Source organism: Falco cherrug, chromosome 1 (assembly GCF_023634085.1).
Source record: "Falco cherrug isolate bFalChe1 chromosome 1, bFalChe1.pri, whole genome shotgun sequence".
NCBI classification, from domain to species: Eukaryota; Metazoa; Chordata; class Aves; order Falconiformes; family Falconidae; genus Falco; species Falco cherrug.
In genome coordinates this window covers 102688041-102711558 of record NC_073697.1, presented here as the reverse complement: position 1 = coordinate 102711558, position 23518 = coordinate 102688041, and the positions used below count along the sequence as shown (strand labels likewise).

The 23518-nt window shown below is 39.7% G+C and overlaps 1 protein-coding gene across 7 annotated transcripts in view; it reads left to right on the top strand.

Annotated features, from left to right (window-relative positions):
* AUTS2 (activator of transcription and developmental regulator AUTS2) overlaps window positions 1-23189 on the top strand; it is a 791548-nt gene extending 768359 nt beyond the window's left edge. For all 7 annotated transcript variants that reach the window (XM_055725110.1, XM_055725116.1, XM_055725126.1 and 4 more), the window contains 9 exons: window positions 3380-3475; window positions 4787-4858; window positions 6591-6620; window positions 8196-8267; window positions 12217-12358; window positions 12841-12918; window positions 14313-14396; window positions 15331-15553; window positions 20504-23189. In XM_055725110.1, the coding sequence (XP_055581085.1) occupies window positions 3380-3475; window positions 4787-4858; window positions 6591-6620; window positions 8196-8267; window positions 12217-12358; window positions 12841-12918; window positions 14313-14396; window positions 15331-15553; window positions 20504-21743 (2037 nt within the window). In that variant the 3' untranslated portion in view covers window positions 21744-23189. The remainder of the gene's footprint in view (window positions 1-3379; window positions 3476-4786; window positions 4859-6590; window positions 6621-8195; window positions 8268-12216; window positions 12359-12840; window positions 12919-14312; window positions 14397-15330; window positions 15554-20503) is intronic.
* Window positions 23190-23518: the final 329 nt, after the last annotated feature.

The window sequence follows — 23518 nt, the reverse complement described above, 5'->3', positions numbered from 1 at the left end:
TTTGAATCTACTGATGCATTTGCTGCTGAAGTAAAGGGTTGCATTTCCTTCATCATACTGACAGAGGCAGATATCTGGTTGAATATGACATGAATTTTTAAATCCAGTAGTGATATTTTGATGAGAGAAGGAGTACTGCATCAGCACTCAGAAATTTGCAAAGCACTTGGCTTTATGTGTTGGTTTTGCTTAGAAGTGGAACTGGGCAAAAAAAACTGGTTAAGATGATAGTGTGATTAAACACAGTCCCTGCTAACAACTCGCGCCTGTAGTACATGTGAATAGTCCTGTTAATTTCTGGCACCTCATTTGAGTAACTTTAACTGTATGAGAGTGTTTGCAGGATCAGAGCTCTAGGAGTATTAGGCAAACATTTAAGCCTGTGATAATCACTTTTACTGAAAAGGGTAATGCTGCTCATTTGCATCGCTTGCAAAATTGCACTCTTATTTGCTGAGCTTTACATGGATTCAAAAGATACATCATCATCAATGGCATGTTGATTCAAGCAGGAACACGGAACTGGGAAATAGGTAAATGAATTTTAAACAAATAAAGCACAGAAGTTGACTCGCAATATAGGAAATACTGCAAAAGTCTCCAACTGTGTCTGCTTTTCAAATTCAGTGACATGATCTCTTCTAAATCTGGCAGTTACCTGATTTATATGTTAAGTTACCCCCTTTAAATTAAGTAAAGGCTCTGCCTTGTTCCCTGTTAGCCAGCGAGCTGTGCCATTGCACTTGGCAGAGCTCTGGCCCATTGTGCCTCCCCTGCCTTTCCTTCAGGAAAGGTTTGTCCTTGTGAAGGGATTGCAAAATAATCACTGTTGCGTCTGTTGGGTATTTAGCAAGCTAATACCAGAAGATCAGTGTGATGGCTACGAGTTACACTGGATAAACAGTCCTTCTTAAACTACAGCAAGGCTGTACTAGCCAGGGTATTGCAGTAATCTCTTTTAGTGTGACTATAGATGATATAGGTAACAGAGGAACTGCTTGCATCAGTTTCCTGAGCAGCTGCGGTAGCAAACAGCATACTGCTACTGGCGTAAGCACATGCTCAGCCGGGCTTTTCCTGTTGTAGAAATGCAGTGAAACTGTGGCACTTCCATCGACCTTTTCCTAGTGACAAGTTTCCACTGTAGATCCACACCAGGAACTGGGATACCTTTAAAAAAGCTAGCAGTGCTTTTAAAGCTTCTAAGTGAGTTTTGCAGGAAAGCAAGGTCTGTCTGAGGGTTAAAATCAGTCTGCTGCAGAATAGGGAATGCAGCTCACACAGAAGCTGATGTAGAGTTTTAAAACAGTTTTCTTTCTTGGCATCTTTGATTTTACAATCTTTTCTCTATTTTTTTTTTCTTTTTTGGGGGGAGGGGGGGAGGGGCGCTCACTGTAGCACAGTGAAGCATTACTTTTACCTACAGTTGATGCCAGGTCTAGTTTAGCATTACATTACACCTGGCCACAAGAAAGCTGTTAACGACATTGTTCCCTGAAGAAAACCAGAAGGGGAAAAAATGCTGCTCAAAAGAGAAGGGATACTGGGGAAGAAGGAACCACTGTCTATGAAAGGCGTATTTTGAACACTGGAGGAATTTATCCAATACAAAGAGATCCTGGAGATAAAATATTTGTATTTTATTAATAATTCTGACCTTGAGGAAAGGACACATTTAATTCACTTACCAGACGTTATAAAACTCTAAGGAAAGTGTTCCTTATTATTAGTCATAGCCAATAGAATATTAAGTATTGCGTCTCTTTCCATCATTTGGAATTAGTCCATTAGACGCAGAATTAAATGCAGAAGACACTGGAGGATTTAAAGCATATTTTACTCATTAAAAGTTATTGTAAATGAGGACATGACTCTCTTAATGATTTCTCCAATGCCTACAGTTCGGTATCAACTAATCTCAAAGTGTTTTCTGCATCATTGAATGGAGCAGGTCCAAATTAAATAGAATTAAAAGCAACAATAGAAAAATGTTATGAAAGGAGACCTGACACGATGCTTTTAAACAAAAAAAATATCTTTTTATACCTCAAATATTTTTTCAGCTTTCAGTAAATATAATATGAATGAATAACCTTGCAAAATAAGCTAGTGGAAGGAAAAACGATTAGGAAAACCACATACATATGTCTGGCATAAACAAATTCAGCAAAACTCTGAGATACTGATTTACTCTGGAATGTGATTTTCTGAGTGTTTGCCCACTCCACATGTCCAGTCTTTTACTTTGCCCAGTCCTGCTTCTGTTCAATTGGCCATTAACTCATTTATTTTGATCTTAAAAGTAGCATACAGTAGAGAGCTCTTTGATCAGCTATGTTCAGAGATGAATTCTTATCAGGCAGATAATCCCTGTAGGGGTTTGGGTGGCAATACCAGCGAAGTTAGCAGCCATCCCCTGTTAGATCCTGAGGTTTCACAGTGAGAACATATTTGGAGTGTGATGCTTTGAACCCCCGACTCCTACCAGAAAGCAACTTGGTGTGTAATCTCAGCATTTTCCATGGAATTGGGCAAGTTAACTGTGTTACAGCATAAGTAAAAGATTCACAGCCAGACCACAGAGGCAAGATAAGATTTGGATGTTATGGTTTACTTGCTTGTTTACCTCCTGTTTGTGTTTGTTTAGTACAAAACAGCTTTTTTTTAAAAAAAAAAAATTATCTTGGAACAGATACATTGGGTTCAGTGAAGTCAGTGGTGATGTGCACTTTGTTATGCTTAGTCTGTCTTAGTAGTTTGGGAGGTTTCTGCCTTAACATTTTGTCTAAATAATAATTTTTAACAAATCAGATTGTCTCTCTGCTAGTATTAGATGTGGCAGGATATCCTCTCAGACAGGCTAATGAAGTAAGAATTGTGCATATTTTCTTCATTTCCTACAGATACTATTAAAATCTTAATGTACTAATGGAGTTTTAATTATCCAACATGCTAGAACTCGTAAGGGGTTTTTCCCACTGAAATGGTGGATTTCTGAGTCTTACTTGGCTCAGTGTTCTGCCTTTTCTCTTGAAATGGCTTGCAAACTGAAACCATTTAAAACCTCTGTCCAATTTAAAAATGAATAATTGAACAAAAAAGTCTGTCTTACACTATGATGGCCTAATCCAGGAGACAGGTTGCTGGCTTTATGATTTTGGAACTGCTTTTAAGCTCTAAACGTCATGACATTTGTGAACATTTCATTGACTGCTTTAACTAACATTGTTGCAACAAGATCACTTCTTCAGTGCTTCTCAGTTTTGTCCATGTACCATTTCCCTAATGCTATGCAGGAATGCTTTCTCTGTCTTGTTCAGCTTCCTGTCTTCGTTTTGATGTGCGCTTGTATTTATGTCCTTCTGTCTTTCTGTTACAGCTGTTTCACTCCTATCCTCCAGCTGTATCAGGTATCCCTCCCATGATCCCTCCAACTGGCCCCTTTGGCTCGCTACAAGGAGCGTTTCAACCCAAGGTAAGAAAGGAATTATATATCTGTTAGTGCTCAGATACAGTGGTGGTGTGAGCCAGGAGCAGCTGAGATCTGAGTTACAGCTTAATCCACTGAAGACAATCGGCTTTTTCCAAATTTACTACAGAGAGGTTATTTCTCATTATTTTCAGATATGGCTACATACATTTTTAAAAAAATCACGTGTCATGGCATAGTTAACTTTAGAAGCAATATAATTAGTTCTCAGTACGCATTAATGTAGGGTCATGTAATAATCAAGATTTTAAGAAATCATGATCATTACTGTTTACTCATTTCCATAATTATCTCAGCTCCACCACAGTGCAATACACTGATTTAGTTCTCCTCTCATTTATGATAGCTGGGATAGATAAATGTGATGAGCCTGGGTTGTTTTTTTTTCTTTTGTTTTCATGAAGTCACTCTTGATTTATAAGTGGGAGGAAATCATATTCTGTAGTCTGTAGTCTTTGCAACTAAAGACTGAAATCAGGACTGAAATTTCTGCAGAGAAGACACCTTCTTTCTTAAATTGGCCCATCCACTGTAATGACTGAATATGTAAATTGCAGTTCATTAGTGGAATTCTTCGTATGTATGGTAATCAGACTGTTAACAACTCTGTTACTTAATTGTTAGTTATACTGTAGCTGATTTCTTTTTTTCTTTATTTTAATGTAGGAAGAAGCTCTGTCTCAATGCAGGGTTTTTTCTCCTCCCCTCACCCCGCCCCAAGCTGCATGTTGTTGTATTAGCTGAATAGTTACGTTGAAATCATGGGGAAAGCTTTAATTTTTTTCAACTGGATGTTGCTTTTTCCTGATACCTGTATGATAACAGTTCATTGTGGATGGACTTCAGATCCTTGTACAGTGACTAAAGAGATTACTGATGCTCTGTGTGCTGACAGCGAGGGTAGCAGGTGTAGCCAGGTCCAGGGTGTTATTGATGGGCAGCAGAGCACACGCTCGGTCCTCCAAATACTGCTTTAGGTGCCCTGTCAAAAGTGTTGCTAATCGGGATTTTGACAGTGGAAAGAATTCCCAGTGTAAACGCGGTCGCTTCCTTCACGTGTTTTGGATTGAAGTAACGGGAATTTGGTGGACAATGAAAGTTTGAAAACTGAGATGATAATGAGTATATTATTAAGTGGATTGTAATGTTTGTCCTTCCTTCTTTAAAAAGTCTAACTTCATTCCTTGTTAATGCAATGTTGCAATGTTAATGATGAAGAAATTCTATTTTTCACTTTCTGTTGCTTTTATGCATTGTGATGCTCATTAATGCTGTCTTTCCTTGTGGTATTTCTAGACTTCCAATCCTATTGATGTTGCAGCCAGACCTGGAACTGTCCCACATACCCTCCTACAGAAAGATCCACGGGTCTGTAGAAAATGTTGTATTTTTCTCAAGTAAAGCTATTCCTCCTGAAAACCTCAAATGCTAACACCATCTTCAGTATGTCCACATTAATACCCTAAAACTAAAGTTTAGTCTGTTTACCTCAATGAGAAACAGAGAAGTTGTATGAGAACAATTTAAATCCTGATCCTTGCTTCTGTTCATCATTAGCAAAAGCAAACAGGTGCTGTGCAGTGGAAGAGCTCTTCCCTTGCTGTCACCCCCACAAGCTCAGGGGTAAAGGCATAAAAGTCCAATTCAACTTAGAAATGTACAAACCTCTTCAAGATTGATGTTTAAACTCTGTAATTGTTTTTAATGTGGGTAATGACAGTTATTCCCTTGGTTACTGTATCGATTGCACCAGCGAAATGCGGATGCCTTTTATTGATCACTTGGTACCTCTGGATTTTTGAGTTCCAGTGTATGTGAACAGCATGTATTGTCTCAGCACTTCGTCCCTTAACCTTTTTCTGTTCTTTGCAAATGCCCATGGGTTGTTTGCATGTTTGAATTAATATACATTGTTTGCCATGAGGAACATCATGCAGTCATAGTTTTAACAGAAAACTCTGACAAAAGCAGTAGGCACCTCTCCTTAAAAATCCATGTTGTGGTATGGCTAAACTATTAAGTACAGCAGGCCTGTTTTCTGTGGGTTATGCCAAGTTCCAGTACTTTGGTCCACTCTGAACTGGTGCTGTAGTTGAGCTTTATACCAATCAGAACCACATTTAATCGTTTTTGTTTCTTCTATCTAATTGAAAAGATAACGAGAGCCTCACATCCTTACGTCACTTAGCTTTATGCTCCCTTTCAACTTGTAGTGTAGTTTTGATTATTTCAAGATGATGTATTGTGCCATCATTGCATCTGCAGAGTACCTCTTACACCTGTAAATCTCCTTTAGTATTGCCTTTCAAAAAAGAAAAGCAAAAGCAAATGAGAAATACCCAATAAATTGAATTTATTTTCCAACATTAATTGATAAAATGTGAGCAAAAAAGGAGAACAGGAAAATAATCCACCCTTAAGAAACAGGCTACGCAAAAAAAAAAAAGAGAAAATTGGGGGGAGGGTGGTTATACAGCCCCTGTTTACCAGCATTTTTTGCAGTGTGAAAAACATCTATTGCAAAGCCCACTTGTGACAGAGAACAGCCAGGCAAGCAGTCAGTCAGTAATGGCTATTCGAATGCGCAGGTCAAGGACCTGATGCCATAGCCGTTGGGCGACAGTCACTGCTTTGCAGGGGCACATCTGAAACACCATTCCAGCCTGGCCCAACCCAGTTCATGGCATCAAGCCTGTGAAAAAGGGACCCTGTCTACTATCGTGTCATCTCGTGAGCTGAGCAGCTTTGAAAGATAAGAACAGAAGTTTGCCCAAAGGACAGATCTGTGGTTTTCTTCAGAGTAGTTAACCAGCCATTTTTGTAGCATTAAATCAACAAATTAATGGTGATGCCAGAGGACAGAGCGTTCTGTGTGAGGCTTGTTTAGTTGCTTGTCAACACTTAGGTACAACCGCCATGGGGGGAGGGAGACCAGCTCAAATATGGAGGCTAAGGACTAATTATTATCCGAAAAGGCTTCATTTGAAAGTAAAATTAGAACATTTTAATTTCATCTCTTAATGAAGCAATACAAATTTGTTAATTAGAGCAATTGTTTGAGTGACAAGCATGTAACCAAGCTGTCATTTCTTCTTCACAGTTGACAGATCCGTTCAGGCCCATGTTGAGGGTAAGAAATCTTCTTGTGATACAGTTTGTCAAGCTCGTCTCAGTCCCCACCGGGTTAAAGCAGCAGACTAATTACAAAGCAATGCCATGTTTCATCTTGGGTATTTTACACCGTGCTTGCCGAGCAGCTTGGTCAGTCCTTTTTTGCATGTGTCTTGTGGTCACTCGAGGAAAACACACAGTTTCAAAGTTGGAAGTTTTCTGTTGCTGTCATGCAACCCCCTAGCATGAATACTAGAGGTTAGATATTGGTAATCCTTCTAATGCACTGGCTTACAAGGTTTCCTGAGCCAAATCCTAGAGAACTACCCTGACAGTGATCCCCTGTCATTTCACTGCAGACCGAAGGATTTTGTTTTTTATTATTTACTGTGTGTTTCCAGTGTCATTCAGTATGGTACTTCCTACCCAAGTACCTTACTGTCAAGTATAGACAGGCAATCCTCATCAAACACAAAAGATTCAGAAATGAGGAACAAACGACCCAGTCTTTCAGTGACCCAGAAGGGTTTTTTTGTTAATTTTTAGACATGTTCAAGAAGGTCTAGATCTTGATCAAACCAACCAAGTGAACTTTTAAAATCACTAGCACGGCTGGTTGCTGTGAATAAGCAAAAGGCTTGAGTTTAGGCAAGTATGTGTGTAAGACGGGTTTTATTTTTTGTGGTTTTACTTGGTAGTTAATATACACTTAAAGTAGAAGGGGGACCATATGCCATAGTTTATGAAACATTTAAGTTACCAGTAGCTTGAGGAGCTTCTTGAATTTCTGTGATTATTTTTAAATCTGCAGGAATTAGTTGTGTAGTTAACTACAGACCCCTAAATAACAAAACTGAAGAAAGTATATCCTGAATGAATGTTTTTCAGACAAGATTTCCAGATGTCCTGGAAATGGAGTACAAAATCAACAAGAAAACCCAGATAGCACTCTGGTTCTTTTCTCCTCTCTCTTCCCCATGGCTTAAAAGCATGGTGACAGGAAGGATGTGAAAAGTCTTCCCAAACAGGGTGAAATCACTGACCTCCAGTTTGGGGGTACAGACCAGCAATCATATGAGGCAGTCAGATTAATTTTGAAAAACAGAGTGATCTTTTAAAGTGCGTACATTTTTCTCTTTTGGTGGAAAGGCTTAGAATAGCTGTATTTTCTGAAATGAACTCACAGTACAGTTGTGAATCAATCCAGGTGTGCAGGGCAGCTGCTGACTCAGAGACTGTTTCATTGATTTCAGCAACACAAGCTGTGTTCTTAGCCAGTGGCATCAAAAGATTACAAGAGTGCATAAAACCTGAGTATGAGTTTATTTGGAGAGGAGAGTGACCAGGAGCCTGGATATCCAGGTAAACTTCATAGCAAGGGACAAATTCTTTGCATTTCTGATTTCCCAGAAGGACAGAGAGGGAAGACATTGAAGGGAGGAGACCTTTTGCTTTCAATTTTCTTGACGTGGGGGATCCCCCAGACCAAAGCAGACTGAGCTAGGAGTTGGCAAAAGTTGCTATAACTAGAACAAAGCGTCACAGGTTTTTGAAAGTTACTGATTCATGTTGTATCCCTTTGGTTGTTTTCCAGAAACCTGGAAAGTGGTGCGCTATGCATGTTCATATCGCCTGGCAGATATACCATCACCAACAGAAAGTCAAGGTCAGTCTTCTGGGCACACCTAAATTTCAGATGAATTGCACAGTGCGAACTTGGGAGAGGAAGAGTTTGCGTCTCCGTTAGCAGTTCGGTGCCATGGCTACTGGGTTGTTAAAGTAACCATACGTAGCAGTATAGCATAACCTTCCATTTCATAGTGTCATAGCCTGTTGGAATTAACCTAAAGGTAGAGTCTCAAAGCAATGCCTGTGGTGCCTTGGAGCAAGGACACAAGATCTTCTGCAGCAACAACTACTTTGTAGCTAGGAAGACCTAAATGGGTGTGCCTGTGAGCTACAACATTGCACTTTTTTATGGAAGAGGTCACAAACATATCAAGATTTTTTTTTTTTTAAGTCTGGAGAAGCTAGGCACATGTATCCCATGCCTCTTATTAATATTCACGGACAGAAGAGAGCACAGGAAGATTTCCTCTGTCTAAGATGCTTTATCCCATATGGCTGTCCAGGCTCCCATCATTATTTTTCACAACCCGTCTCATAGCTGGAGGTTGGCACCTGTACGTGTCTGGGTTGGTAAGGCAGACACAGCCTCCCAGACGAAGTAATGTTATCCAGACCCTGTCTCATTGCACCAAAGGTAGAGGGGTGGAAATCTTTTCTTTTTGTATATGCTTTGAGACTTCAGGGGTAGGGCCATGGCCAGCTTAGGCTCTCCTGAAACAGATGTCAAAGAAAAAGAAATAATTATTCATTTAATAGTGTATTTCCAGTCTCACTTTGACTGTATTTTGATTGTGCTTGGACTCTGTGAAGATGGTTTCTTTCCCTTTATAAGATTTTCACTGTACTCGTCACTGAAAAATTCTGTGTTGCTCCTGAAGTTTTTCAGTAAGTCAGGAAAGGTTGGTGTTCTTTACTGTTCATAGTTGTACTTCAGGAGCCAATAGATTGTGTTAGAAAGCAAAATTAACAGAAGTCCATAGCACTTTGCAGTGTATGTATGCAATTGAATTGTATCAGGCAGTGCTATAAGAATATGAAGATGTTGAACAGCTACTAAAACCTGCAGCTAATAGAGTTTAAAAATAAGCCTTTTAAACAAGGTTGACAGGTTAATTTGCTGCAGTAGACATATCTCTCTTCTCTGCTTCCTTATGTTTCCCCTGCTAGTGATCTTCATTCATCTTCCCATTATCAAAAAAGACAAGATTATAGACCTAGAGAGTTATATGTCCTTTTTTTTATTTTATTGAAAAGGTATTTTCTTGAAGTGAAATTATTAATTCCCATGCTATTTATGTCCTTTGAATCTTCCTTGATTTGATATTCAGAGAGAGGTCATACTGGTGTATTTATAACTCAGAGTAAATGCCATTTTCATGCAGCCATTTCTTTTACCTAACACTTTTCTATCTTGCATGTTAAAAAACAGGAATAAAGCCCAGGAGTACAGGAAAGGATGTTACTTGACTTTTTGAGGTTGTGCATGATGATAATTTCAAGAATAATTCAGAAATGTATTTCACCGTCTCAGTTCAGTCAAAAAATTAGGTATAGTCCACAGTCAGTAAAGCAAAGTGGTTCATGTCCCCATGGGCTGTCAGACCCCCACCTGGGAATGAAGTCCTCCTGGCTGCATGTGACCACAAAGTGTGAAATCTCTGGCTGAAGGCTCATACAGAATGATTTCTCCTTCTAGCCCAAGGCTGTGAAAGGTGCCTTTTCTTCTACACAAGCTGAAGACACTGCCTCACTGTAGAGGAGGGAATAAAATACATTTGCTCAGAGATTTCAAGTTTGCATGCAGTGCTACTAGACTGCTTGCAAAGTATGGAAGAATTGCTAACTATCTGGCCCACTAGTAATTGCTTGCAGAGGGCAACAGCAGACACTGAAGAAGCAGGCAAGATGGGAAACTTTAAAACACAACCTTCCTGACCCCAGGAAAAATTGCATGCAGCTGTGGCTGCTATTTGCCTGCCTATACCTCTGCACCAAGACGCAGTTCATATCTGTGTAACCTGTCTGCACACACAGGGAATTCCTTAGACAAAGCTCGGGTTGTGTCCCAGCTCTGGGCACAAAGCAATTTTATGTTCACTCCTAGACTGACCAGCGTGTTACCAGCGTGGATTCAAGAGAGAATTTATGCTCTGTAATTGGCCCTCTCTCTTTGAAAAAGGTCCCTATGGCCCAAACTAACATACCATGAAATTAGTGCAGACATTTACATTGATTTTAGGGGGTCCTGAGTTAAGGTGTTACAGATCTGCTGGACTTCGAATACATTTGTAAGGATCACCATCATGAGGGGTGCTCTCCTGAACATGAACTGGGGATAAAATAAATCTGATCAATTTTCTTTGGTACTATTTTAAGGTAAACCAACACATTCAAAAATCTTTTAACACATCTCTGATACTCCTGTTCCTCTTCAGACAGAGGATTTTTTCATTATTTAGAACAGCGCAGTTCATATGGCTGCAGTTAAAGTTTCAGCCAGCTTTTGCTATTCTGAGTAATGCCTGTCAGAGGTTTATAACTTGGTTGTTTAAAAGAAAAATAAAAAAGAGTTCACAGCATAAAAATCTGGTACACAGGCTTCAGCTGAGGCATTTCTATTTTCTGAACTTTTTTTAACCATTAAAGCACTACAGTATTACTTCCTTAAAAGACATGACCTTAACTTTGCCATCTTTTCCATTTCAATATTCTTGCAGCCCAGTGTCACAAAACGTTGATAAAGCCTTTTTTTGGCCTTTTTTGTAGTGGGGTTGGGTGAGGTTTTTTTGTTATTCTCATAGCTATGTAGTTATGTTACTAGCACTTGAAAAGCAGGTACTAGGCATGCACAGTAACTTGCTCATAACTTTTTAATATGCATATTTATATCACTGTAATAGCCTGTACTCTGAGCTGGCACAGCATTAAATACTGATTTATAAAGTGTGACATGCTCCAGAATTACTGTCAAGATCTACTGGTTCAGTGTTACACATTTGTAAATCCTTTCAGCTGACCTGTACAATTAATCAGCAATCTGTGTTTAGGGAGTTCTGGCAGCACAGGTAATTGGGAATTTGGTTTTCCTCTCATTCAATAAAACTATTGAAATAGGGACCACTAAAATGGGTACATGGCACAAAGAAGAGTCCATCCTTCATCCACTTACCATTTACAGTACAGCAACCCCAGCAAATTCACCTTAAAAAAGAAAGCCTGCTGATTCTAATACCATCTATATAAACCCAGCAACATACTGTGCTTTGAATTTGGAGTGCGAGCAGTCAAAATGAGACTTCAGATCTTTAGACTCAAATACACTTCATCTGTAATTTGATTCATTTTAGCCCCTAGCTTGCTCAGTTGCAGTCTGAGAGAGACTGAAAGATATACTGCATCAAGTGTTTCTTGACTGCAGCTTCACATTTAAGATTAATGGTTCTGGTGTCCATTGACTTGTCTTTGCTGTAACTTTGGCAAGGGATTCCTGCAACGGGAAGAGGGTCAGCTGGCAGCTGTGCCTGCTACAGTTGATGCTTTCACCCAGCTTTTAACATGCTTGCCCACCTGAGATCAGGTCCAAAGGAAGACTTCTCTTCTGCTTTATTTTTATTATTTTAAGACAGACCTATTCTCACAGCTGAGGAAGGGTCTGAGGCCTCTTCAAAGATTTTTATGTTTGTTCTTTATGTCAGGTCTGTGCTGAAATGCTTTGCTCCAGAGGGATGGATGTGAGCGTATGTGAACACACTGTTGAAATCTGCAGGAAATGTGCATTGGGAGCCTCAGATTTTCTCTCTCTGCCTCAGATCCTCCTTCCAAGGAAAGCAGCTGTGTACCTACAGTCAGGGTCCCAAAAACGAATATTCTTGCTAAAACGTCAGTTACTATGAATAAATTGCTATACCCCCAGCATTCTGCAAGTGTCTTTTACTGCTATCTTTTAGGACAGTCTCTTCCACATCCTGTTTTTTTTTACATTTCAGAAACAGATGCAGTCTGATCCGCACAAGCTGGACTTTGGCCTGAAACCTGAATTTCTGAGCAGGCCACCAGGCCCCAGCCTTTTTGGAGCCATCCACCACCCCCATGACCTGGCCCGGCCCTCGACTCTCTTCTCCACAGCCAGTGAGTACTGAGAAATGAAATCTCCCTATTGTGGCACACTCATCAAAATGCTAATTCTTGCCATGTTAAAAGGAAATTTCCCATATGCTTTGGGTTATGAACTCTCTGCAAGATGTGCCAGGTTATTCTGTATGCTTTTGAAAAAGCCCAACCCGCTGAAATGCCGTACAGGTAGTAAATGGAGGAGCATCTCTTCACACAGCGATGTCTGATGCATCACAGAGATGGCAGGTTGGAAATAGGCTGTATTTCACATGTCCATTTTTTTTCCTTACTGAAACATTCCCCCACTCCCCAGAACTTACACTGTAACTGGGAATTTCTGTTTAGAAAAGCACTGCTGTTTGCATAGGATCCTGACCTGAGAGCCCCCGCTCGCTCATGTGAGCTGCCATTTAAGAGATGATAGTCAAGCCCAGAGCCCAGTGAATCCCTTTCTGAGTTTTTGCTAGGAAATCACCCCTTTTGTTTTGTCTTGGCAGGTGGGGGTCATCCAGCCGGCACGCCTTTCGGCCCACCACCTCACCACAGCAACTTTCTCAACCCAGCTGCTCACTTAGGTACGTTCTCTGTGCAACTAGATGTAAATACAACTCAGAAGAAACTCACATCGACCACTGAGACTATTAAAGGTTTCCCACGTGAACACTGTTTTAGTATCCTGCCCACTTAAACCTTTACAAATTGCACATTTTAGCCATTACCCAAGTAGCAGTTCTGCATACACTTAATAGTATCATTGACAGCAGGTTTTAAAATACTTCTGAAAACACTCTGGACATTAGAGGAGTGGAGTGGCAGGGCTGGTTAGGTTTCACTGTAGTCTTGTTTATGGCCAGTCAAAAAGAATGCCTTAAGGTTAAGGCTTTGGTTCATCAGAGGTGTTTCTTTTCCTAACAACTATTTAGATGTCTGCTTTTCCATTTAAGTGAGTGGGAAATATGTCTTTAAAATCTTGTGATCTGGGCTCAGGTATGTCTGTTAGTGAAAATCAATGAATACACATTGAAAACCAGAACCACCCAAGTTAATCAGATGTTACTTCGCTTCTGAGTTTACTCATGTTGTAATAAAGTGGTCTGCTTCCTCTACAGGAACATCAGAGATCAAGACTCTAAATTGGCATTTTATTTTGCATAGAGAAGGATTTGGGAGGGTCACCAGATTGATACAGCAGACTCACAGTGTAGATTTTTCATTCTATACTTATCTGCCTATAGAAAGTGCTAGATTTGGTTTTCCTTCTCTCCATGCTGACATTTATCAGTAGTTTCACCAAAAATTGTTAGACTTCTCCAAAATAAAGTGAGAAGAGAATTTGCTTCATAGGACTTACCTATACCCTGTATGCATTAGCTACTAAAAAAAAGTATTCCAATACTTTTAGTCCATTCTGGTTTTTCATATAGAATTGGCAGTAAATATCAAGTGAATTACAAAATGTTCAAGTCAGCATGACATATCAGTGTAATAGGACATTTTATTTATATCCTGGCTATGGTTTAGGAGACATGGCCTGAAGGTGTTTGGAGCACAGTTGCCAGAGTTAATAATAGTCTTGCTAGCCAGGGACATTTTCTGAGAAAGACCATGGAATTGAATTGGAAGGGAATAAAAGAAAATCAGAGTGGAGATGTTTGCAGGTTTTAAATGAAGTAGCTACTTATGCTGAAGTGCAGCCCTCAATACCATGTATATTTTAACATCTTGCTTTTCTCTGAAGAGGAAGTTCTTCTAGTAAGACTGTGTCATGCATACTGTGATTGAAATAAAGTTTATTTTTTTATGTTCCACCCCCTCACAATCACTGCTGTGTTCTGGGATGATGATGTTCAACTACTGATGGGCACAGACTGAGCTTTCATGCAGACGGAATGCAGTTGGATAATATGCTAATGCTTTATCGTCATTACCAACATGCCAGTGAGCTTCAGCTGTTTCTGTTGGTTTGCAGAGCCTTTCAATCGACCGGCTTCCTTCAGTGGTCTCACTGCAGTGGGCAGTAATGCCTTCGGGGGACTTGGGAACCCGACAGTTAGTGAGTAACCTCTTTGTTTATGAATTCTTGTTTGCTGTGTAATTCAGGATATTGAGTGATGGTGACTATTTGCTGTCCTTTTTACCAGTTGCTTAGACCACATACTACTAAAAGATGGGAATTTGAAAAGCAACCTTTTTCTTCTAAATAACATATTTCTTAATCATCAGTAAATTATTTTCTGTTAGTTACTCAATAGTTTGGGTTCAACACAGTGCTAAATGTCACCATTACATCATTCAGTTAAAAAATATTAAAAAAAAAAAAGAATACAGAACCTGTGAGTCTAAGGAGTTTGAGAAATTTCTCATGGGTTTTTGCATGTTCAGAAATAGTTGTGTGCAGCATCCCTAGCTGTGGATAGGAACATTTCTTTTTTTTTTTTTTTTTTTTTTTTTTACCTTTCTCACCGGTTATCCAGGACATATGCCTGGAAAAGATCACTAACCTGCATTTATTTGTCCAGGATCATACACATTTCTTTAGATTTGGCCACTCACAAAAGTTCATCCTTTTAATAATCACTCTCTTTCTCCATACTTCAAATCTGGCATGATTTTGGTCACTTTAGTATTTTAGTTTGGTTCAGGATCAAATACAACAAATTCCATTACTTACAGTCTATGTAACAGTCATTTCCTGATGTCTCCAAAATATTTGGAATAAGGATCATTGTCACTTTTATCTTACTACTTCATCCCTAGTCAATTTTATCCACAGCATTTCCCTTTCCAATTAAAGCAGCTGTCAGATGCCTGCCCATTTTTAGGAATGAGACCCTCTAATGAATCTCTGTTAATTTCCTTTCCTTTTCCAGCTCCCAATAATATGTATTCATTTTAACTCTGAGTGCTGTAAAAGTTTTTTTGGTAAGTACCTTCACTAGAGCATACCTTTTTCTTAAACCTTTTTGTTTTCCACTTCACCATTTCAGCACCCAACTCAATGTTCGGCCACAAGGATGGCCCCAGTATGCAGAGCTTTAGCAACCCTCACGAGCCCTGGAACCGACTGCACCGAACTCCTCCTTCGTTCCCGACCCCTCCGCCCTGGCTGAAGCCAGGAGAGCTGGAGCGCAGTTCATCTGCTGCAGCTCATGACAGAGATAGAGATGTAGATAAACGAGACTCATCTGTTAGTAAAGATGACAAAGAAAGGTACGAAAGAACACTTCCAAGAATTGTCTAGTTCAAAGCTTGGGGCTCTGTTCCACTTTTAACCCTTCCCAGCCTGGCACATTGTTAAACCAGAGCTTCAGTAGAGGGACACCTGGAGAGCCGACACCACTGCTGCCTACGGCGTGACGCGCTACGGAAGGCGCCGGTTTCTAACTCAGGTGTTCCCTACCGCATCTGTTTCTCTTCTCACTTGCACTGCACTTTATCAGAAGGAGCTTTGCTGAAGCAGACTTCAGGCAGTGTCAACTGAGAATGGAATCAGACCCACGTACTCTGTTATCTTGTGGGTCACGTTGTCATAGGTCTTTTGAAGACTTAACGTGTAGATAGGTGCCTGACAGGATGCAAAAAAACATTATAAAGTTCATCAGATGCGTATCTGCACCTTCAAATACTTAAATAACTTTGTAAATTGGACCTTGTCTGCAAAACAAATAACACTACCTCCCTCTTCAAAAATGGACTGACCAGAGGGACCACTGATAAAGTTGTAATATTATAACATTGTAAATTGCAGCGGGTATGTCATGTTCCAGTACCACAGTAAGTGTCAGTGCATGCGGTTCATTAAATGAACATTAATTCCCCTCAAAAATGCCACACACACATGCACTGCTGTTCCACACCTTCAGGCACATTTTTTATTCAGTGTTTTACATGGACTTGCACTCTAACATGTCCAGGCTGGGAAGGGTTAATGGAAAGTAAAACCTGGTCATATTTTTTTTGTCAGGACTGTTCCCATTATACAGTTAACTCAGTAACAATTCCTCTTAACATTTAAGTACCAAATTATAAGAATTTGCCATTCAGCAAGTGTCATGCCTTCCTTGAAAAATGTGGAGAGGCTGATTTCAGCTTTTTCAGTTGTGGCTTAATGGCTTTCCTGTTGAGTTTGCACATTACTTTACTACATAATGGCTATTTGTTTCTAATTTTTTAACATAAAAGATTATTTAGGAGATGTGCTTTTCTGACTTCTCTGTCACTAACCCAAATATACGCATTAGTAGCCTTTTCTAAAAGAAGTTATGCTAACACATTAGATATTCTAAAAATAGATTTAAGAGCTTTTCTATGTTATTGTAAAATGTGAAGAGCAAGTCAAACTACAGATCTTTTCACCTACATTTTCCATTTGGAATATTTTCTGTTTGGTAGCATAGCTTCATTATTTTCATGTCTGGTGTTAATGCTTCAAAATAAATTGCTGTTACAAATTGGGGATTCTGTCCTGCAAAATGCTTAAGCATGTGAGTAGCTTTACTGGCTTGAATGGCAAAGCATTTTAGTTCCTAATGATATGGGTAGTCTTTAGAATTATGTGATTATTTCAGTTGCTGTTTTGTATTTTTCTTACGAAGTGTTCCTGCTGAAGAAAATCCCTTTCTGAAATACATTCCTTGCAAGCTGCTTTGGCATTGCCTGAACTCCATATCATAGCTCAAAACATATTTCTTTTCAATAATTTGAGAGCTTAAAAGTAAGCATCATTCATACTTCATACTTCTGCACAATTATGGCTACCAGTTTAGTACAATAATGTTTTTGCTGATCTAGTGTTGCTGTGCACCCATCTGTGTGGTTTTGAAGAGTTCTCCTTTGCAGCGTGCTCACACTGTTACCTGTATGAGAAGATGCTGAGAATCCCTTCCTGGAAACATGCTCCCTATGTAGATAATGTCTGGGGTAGTTTCTGAGCCTCCAATACACGTTCTTTTATCTTCAGTGGCACCCAGCAGGGTGAGGATGTAGCCCTGGTTCCTAGTTGAGGTCCCAGTCTTTGTTATGTATTTTAAGTTAATTTGCCCAAACAGGAGGATCTGGGCATCACACCTGGAGGTATGATTTCATTTCAAAATCATCCTGTCAGCAAGGGTCTAACTTTATCAGCCTCCAAATGGGCTGTCTAGTGAAAAGCATTCATCTGGATTTCCTCTGTTACCAGCAGAAAGCTACCTCAGAGGTACCTCTTAGCTTGACTGTTCCCCGTCTTAAGATCAGTGTTACAGTGGGGGTGCAGCGAATCGCTGGTTGCTCGTGGATAAGCTGTATGACCAGTGTGCAGCAGCCCCCTCTCCCAGCTAGACAGACGTAAGGTAAATCCCTCAAGATAGCTTAGGTAATATGAAACTGCAGTCTGTGAATCTTTCCTGGGTGCAGAGCTGGCTGGGGAGTTAGACTGCAATGGTCTGGTACAGTCTCCACTTTCTCCTGGAACATTGTTTGCAGTTGTGGAGGTGTTTCCTTTAAGGACTCCCGTATTCCAGCCCAGCATTAGGAAAAAATCAGTAAAAATAGCTACTGTGAAAAACAGGGTTTGTTCCTTCTCAGTGGTATGTTGTTTAAAAGATGTCAGTGAGCAATTCCATTCTAATAATGACATTTAAGTATATGTAGTCCTAGAGCATTAAAAAAAAAACACCCAAGAATCTATCCATCTTTCTATTAACATAAATGAGGCAAAGTACTTGGCATCAGATACTCAGTATCTTTCAGTGTAGCGTACGGCCTCAAAACATACCTTACTTGGTAATAAGTTAATTTGAGAACATGATCCGAAGTTTCTTCTTCATGGAGACAGAGGCTTAGAGCTGTTCCCCTATTATTAACCTATGGAGCCCTTGGCAAATCTGAGGATAAAAAATTATTCCCTCTCTGACCACTGAACTACATGTAGTTCACTTAAGTGAGCTATATAATCAGTAGCCTCTTGAGATATTACCATCACTGAAATTGAATGGGATAAAATTGGCAAAGGAGTATGTTATTTTGGTTGCACACATATTTTTCTTCAGTTACAGAAAATGTGTGTTATATTCTCTGAATTTTATGCATAATTTAAAAATTATCAATTGCATAGAAAATTGATTAAATATCAGCAAAAGGACTCAATGACCTCTGCTAGTGAAATAAAACAATTAAGGGTGCCCTCTGACTAGTCCCATGAGCAAAATAATTAAAAGACTACATATTGCAGAGTGCACAAGCCAGTGCTTTCCTAGCAAAGTAAAATAATTGAGTCTTCATGTTGAGAAGCCTTCACTGGAGTGCCTTGACTTTATCTCACTGTGTCCAAATCTGGAAACTGTTAAAGCAAATCCCTCAACTTCTGGTGGAAAGCAAGAAGAGGGAAATTAGCGTCAGGACACAATTTCCAGACTGTGTAGGGCACAGTCAATCAAAGCAGAACCTGATACCAAGTGGTTAATTGGTAGTCAGTGCAGACCAGGCACTTCTGGTATCAAATGTTCCATCTTACAGATGTTTGCTAACGCTCACATTCTGGGCTCTGGGAGGTCTTTCAGACATGGCCCATAAAATGGCAGTTTCGACAATTGCATCTAAACACAGCAAAAGATGCATCTGGTGAGATTATAATAATGAGATTTTCCTTTTCAAAGTTATTTTTTCTGCAGTTGTAGTTTCACCATCCAAAAGTAGATAGCATTAATTGTATGGGTGAAGGAGCAAGTGTCCGCAGCAGAGTCACTCTGCAGGTTGCCCTTCAGCCAGCTAGTACTGCTTATCTTGTCCAGAGTGAGTTTCAACCTGGTGTCCTCATCCGAGTGTGTTCAGGTTCCACATTTCTAATCAGGGACTGCCACACCCAAAGAGAAACTGTGTAAATTGGGTGGGACTTCAGAGGACCTCCCTGCTTATCCCTCACGCCTTTAACAGTACATTATCCATCACCCCACATGGAACAGAATTTCCATGCTCAACAAACAGCATGTGTCGAACACTGAATAGCTGGAGCTGTCTTTGTGGAGAAGCTCCAACTTAGACGTCAATTGAAATCAGTGAGAGGTTAAAATCATTGGAACTGAGGAATTAGATTTACCTTAAAAACTTGGTTCATTTTAAATACGAAAGCTTTTCAACGTAGTGTGGCCCATAACAACTCCTGGTTGACACTGCTTTCAGAAAATAACTGGTGTTGTGAATGGATTCTGAATCCATTCACATTCTTAGGTTCTTGTCCACTGCCAGACAATAATTCTCTAATCTTTTGTGCAACATAAATAGGTTTGAAAGATAGAATGAATTAACAGTATTTTGAGACTTTGTAGCATTGGCAAGGAGATGCATTGGCCCTGTCCCCCTGCTCTGGTTATTCTACCCTAGAAATGGGAAATGGTGGCATTCTGAAGAGCAACTGACTCTAAAGAGATGCCGTTTTCAGAGCTAGCCTGAGTGCACATGGAGTAGATCTCTCCTGAGGAAGTCAACACATAATCTATGCATAGTGGCCACCTCTACTAAAACACTTACAGAGAGGGTTGTTGCACACTTAGAGAAGTGCCTACCTCTTCAGAGGGATGGATTGTCACCATCAGGACTGGTGTCTTGAGAGGTTTTAGTTTTAAGAAGTAAATTGAGTTTAAGAAGTAAATTGAAAAGCTAGAAGACTGAAGAGAATAGAGATAAGAAATTAGTAACGTACATAGGTCTAGAAATGTTCTAAAAAGTCAAACAAAATGTTATCTATTTTCCCAAATGTATTCTTAATAGAAGCATCAGGTAAAATACTATTAACATGAAGTTTTTTGCCTTTTTTTTTTTGTTAATGAAATGAGTATAGCTTTATTTTTCTCTGTCTTCTTTACAAACAATTAAGGCCATTGTCTTAGAAATATGTGACTAGAGCTAGATTCCCTTGGGAGCCTTCTATGGACTTCAGTGTTTGAAATCTCAATCAGATCATTCACAAAGCAGCTTTTTAGGGATCTTCTTCTGGTTTGAGATAATAGAATAGGCCTAGTTTAGAGATGGGATCTTCTTCCGGCGTTTTGGGTGTGCAAAAGGATCTGTGCATTTAATGGCGCGTGTTACTAGCTTTCTGCAAAGCAGTGAGTATAAAGTCAGACACCCTAGATGCTTTATTTGCAGAGTTTCTCATGCCTTCATTTTTACAATTTCTTCTAGGGAGAGCATTGAGAAAAGACACTCCAGCCATCCTTCGCCAGCACCTATCCATCCAGTAAACTCCCTCGGACATATTCGCAGCTCAAATGAGCAGATCAGGAGCCATCTGAATCCCGAGGTTCGAGAAAAAGAGAAACCCAAAGAAAGAGAGAGGGATCACTCCGAATCTCGGAAGGAAATTAATGTTGAAGAGCACAAGGTGAAGGACAACTATATTTCGGAGAAAGAAGGCCTAAGCCATGAAAGCCGAGTGGTGGAAGAGTCAAAGCAAATGCCCAGGGTTCCTTCACCCTATGCTAGGCCCCCTGTTGTGGAGAGTACCAGGCCTAATAGTACTTCAAACCGTGAGGCCGAGAGGAAGAATGAGCCGGCATACGATAACCCGAAGAAAAGCAATGAAGTCAAAGTGAAGGAGGAGCGAAAGGAAGACCATGATGTTCAACCTGAGGGACCTCAGACTCATAGGTCATCTGATCAGCCACCACCTATATCTACATCTAATGTCCATCCAAGTCCTTTAGTGTCTATGCCCATGACTGTAGGTGTAACTGGTATACATCACATGAACAGCATCAGTGGCCTGGATAGGACTCGCATGATGACCCCTTTTATGGGAATTAGCCCAATTCCTGGTGGAGAACGTTTCCCCTATCCTTCTTTCCACTGGGATCCAATGAGAGATCCCTTACGAGATCCATACAGAGAGCTAGACATTCACCGGAGAGACCCCCTGGGCAGAGACTTTCTGCTAAGAAATGACCCCCTTCATCGTCTTTCTACGCCAAGATTATATGAAGCAGACAGGTCATTCAGGGATCGGGAACCTCACGACTACAATCACCACCACCATCACCACCACCCTCTCTCTGTTGACCCTCGACGTGAGCATGAGAGGGGCAACCACCTGGATGATAGGGAGCGGTTGCACATGCTCAGAGAGGACTATGAACATGCACGCCTGCACTCAGTTCACCCTGCCGCCTTGGATGGGCACCTGCCTCACCCAAGCCTAATCACACCAGGACTTCCTAGCATGCACTACCCCAGAGTCAGTCCCCCGACAGGACACCAAAATGGCATCCTCAATAAAACTCCCCCTACAGCAGCTCTCAGTGCCCCTCCACCTCTTATTTCTACTCTGGGACCTCGGCCTGGGTCTCCCAGAAGGACTACTCCTCTGTCGACAGAGATGAGAGAGAGGCCTCCTTCTCACACCCTCAAGGACATTGAAGCTCGATAAGTGAAGTGAGACTAAATACAAACCAGAGAAAGAGGGACAGAACATTGTAAATGAACATAATATAAAGACCTTCTTACTAGTCATTGATACAGACTGGGATTGTGACCCACTGTACAATATGTATAGACCTGAGTGCAAAAATTTTGAAATGGTTTTTTTGTATATTATATGTTGAAATTTTCCAGATCTTTTAGCCAAGTCCATATGTTCCTCGTGTCTCCTACTCTATTTCTAGTTTAAAAATGTCAAAATTTGAACTGAAGAACAAGACGTTAATCTGAATGATTTGACTAGAAACAAACCACCACCAATGTCAACCATACAAAGCTCTTTCACACTAGAAGTGAAGACAATTGTAGATATTTATGTAAAAAGATTGCTTCATGGGTTAATGGTTCATATATGCAAAAAGGGTAAGATGAAAGCTTTACTTTGTACAAATGTAAATAGATAAAATTAAGTAACATAATACATTAATACTTCTTAAACTGTGCTATTTGCAAACTTAATATTGATCAACACAGTCTGCTTATGCTGTGTTACATATATTGTTATAGACAGCTAAACCCCTTCAACTATGCAATGAATTTTAAGGCTTTTCACAAAAGCCTTTATAACTCAAAGGAGCCTTTTCAACACACAACATAATTAAAGTCATATTTTCCCTGAACAAGCTCATCTATAATAGTAACCTATTTCTCTTGCTTGTTTTGATGAAGAAACAGCCCATTAGAAGCGTAGTTTTCTGTCTGAACCCCTGCATTAAGATGCCGATGTTACTGTAGCTCATGTATTCCTTAGAACCTGTCAGGGTTAGCGATCTGTAATCACTGATACTGTAGTCATGACAGATTGGTTCTCAGTCACATTAATCTGGGTTAAACAGAGTAATAATCAAATGCTGGATATTTTCCAGAACTTTCGTCACTTAACATGTGAAATTTCTTTTTGGAAGAACATCTGCTTATAGCCATTCATGTCTGTTTTTATTGCCAGTGTGTCATTTTTATCTGTACACACACTTTTTTTTTTTTGTGTTAAGTGATTTTTAGCTACATTGAAACAAATCCTACAAGAAAGCTAATACTTTTCTAAATGATGGATATGTTTTCACTGTGGATCAGTAGTTTAATTAATTAATGAACTCCAATGCAGATTTCATAATGCAATTTATTGTATTTCAGTTGGTAATAAAGTCTGTGAATAGTTAACAGGTCAGCCTTGTTGTTCCCTAATCATAGAAGACATGAAATAACATGAAGAACAAGATCCTTTTTAAAAATATGCATCAATCTTCTGAAATGTCTTTTCATAACACACTTTTTTATAACGCGTTAAGTTTCTTGTCTAAATATTTGGAGAGAATATGACTTTATCAGAGAGAATTCAATATCTTGTCTACTGGACTGTAAAATATATGTATGAAATAAAATTAGTTCCATTGGTCTTCTAGTGTATTAAAGTGCTATCTGAAGTTGTTATCCTGTTTTGGCAAAAAAAAAAAAAAAAAGAAAAAAGTTAACTACAGACAGTTGTTTCTAATGATCAGAGATCTATTTTAGTAGTCAACTGAAGGTTTAGTTGTGAGCTTCAGATTTTGTGAACTCCAGATGTTGTGCAGTGGTTTTTTTTTCTTTTTAAAGAACAAAAGGAAAAATACAAAAAAAACCCAACCCTGAAGAATATGTACACTGGAACCGTAGTGGTAGCTTTCAGTATTGTAAAGAGATTGTTATATACAAACCTTTTTGCTGTTTATCCTGTATGTAATAAAG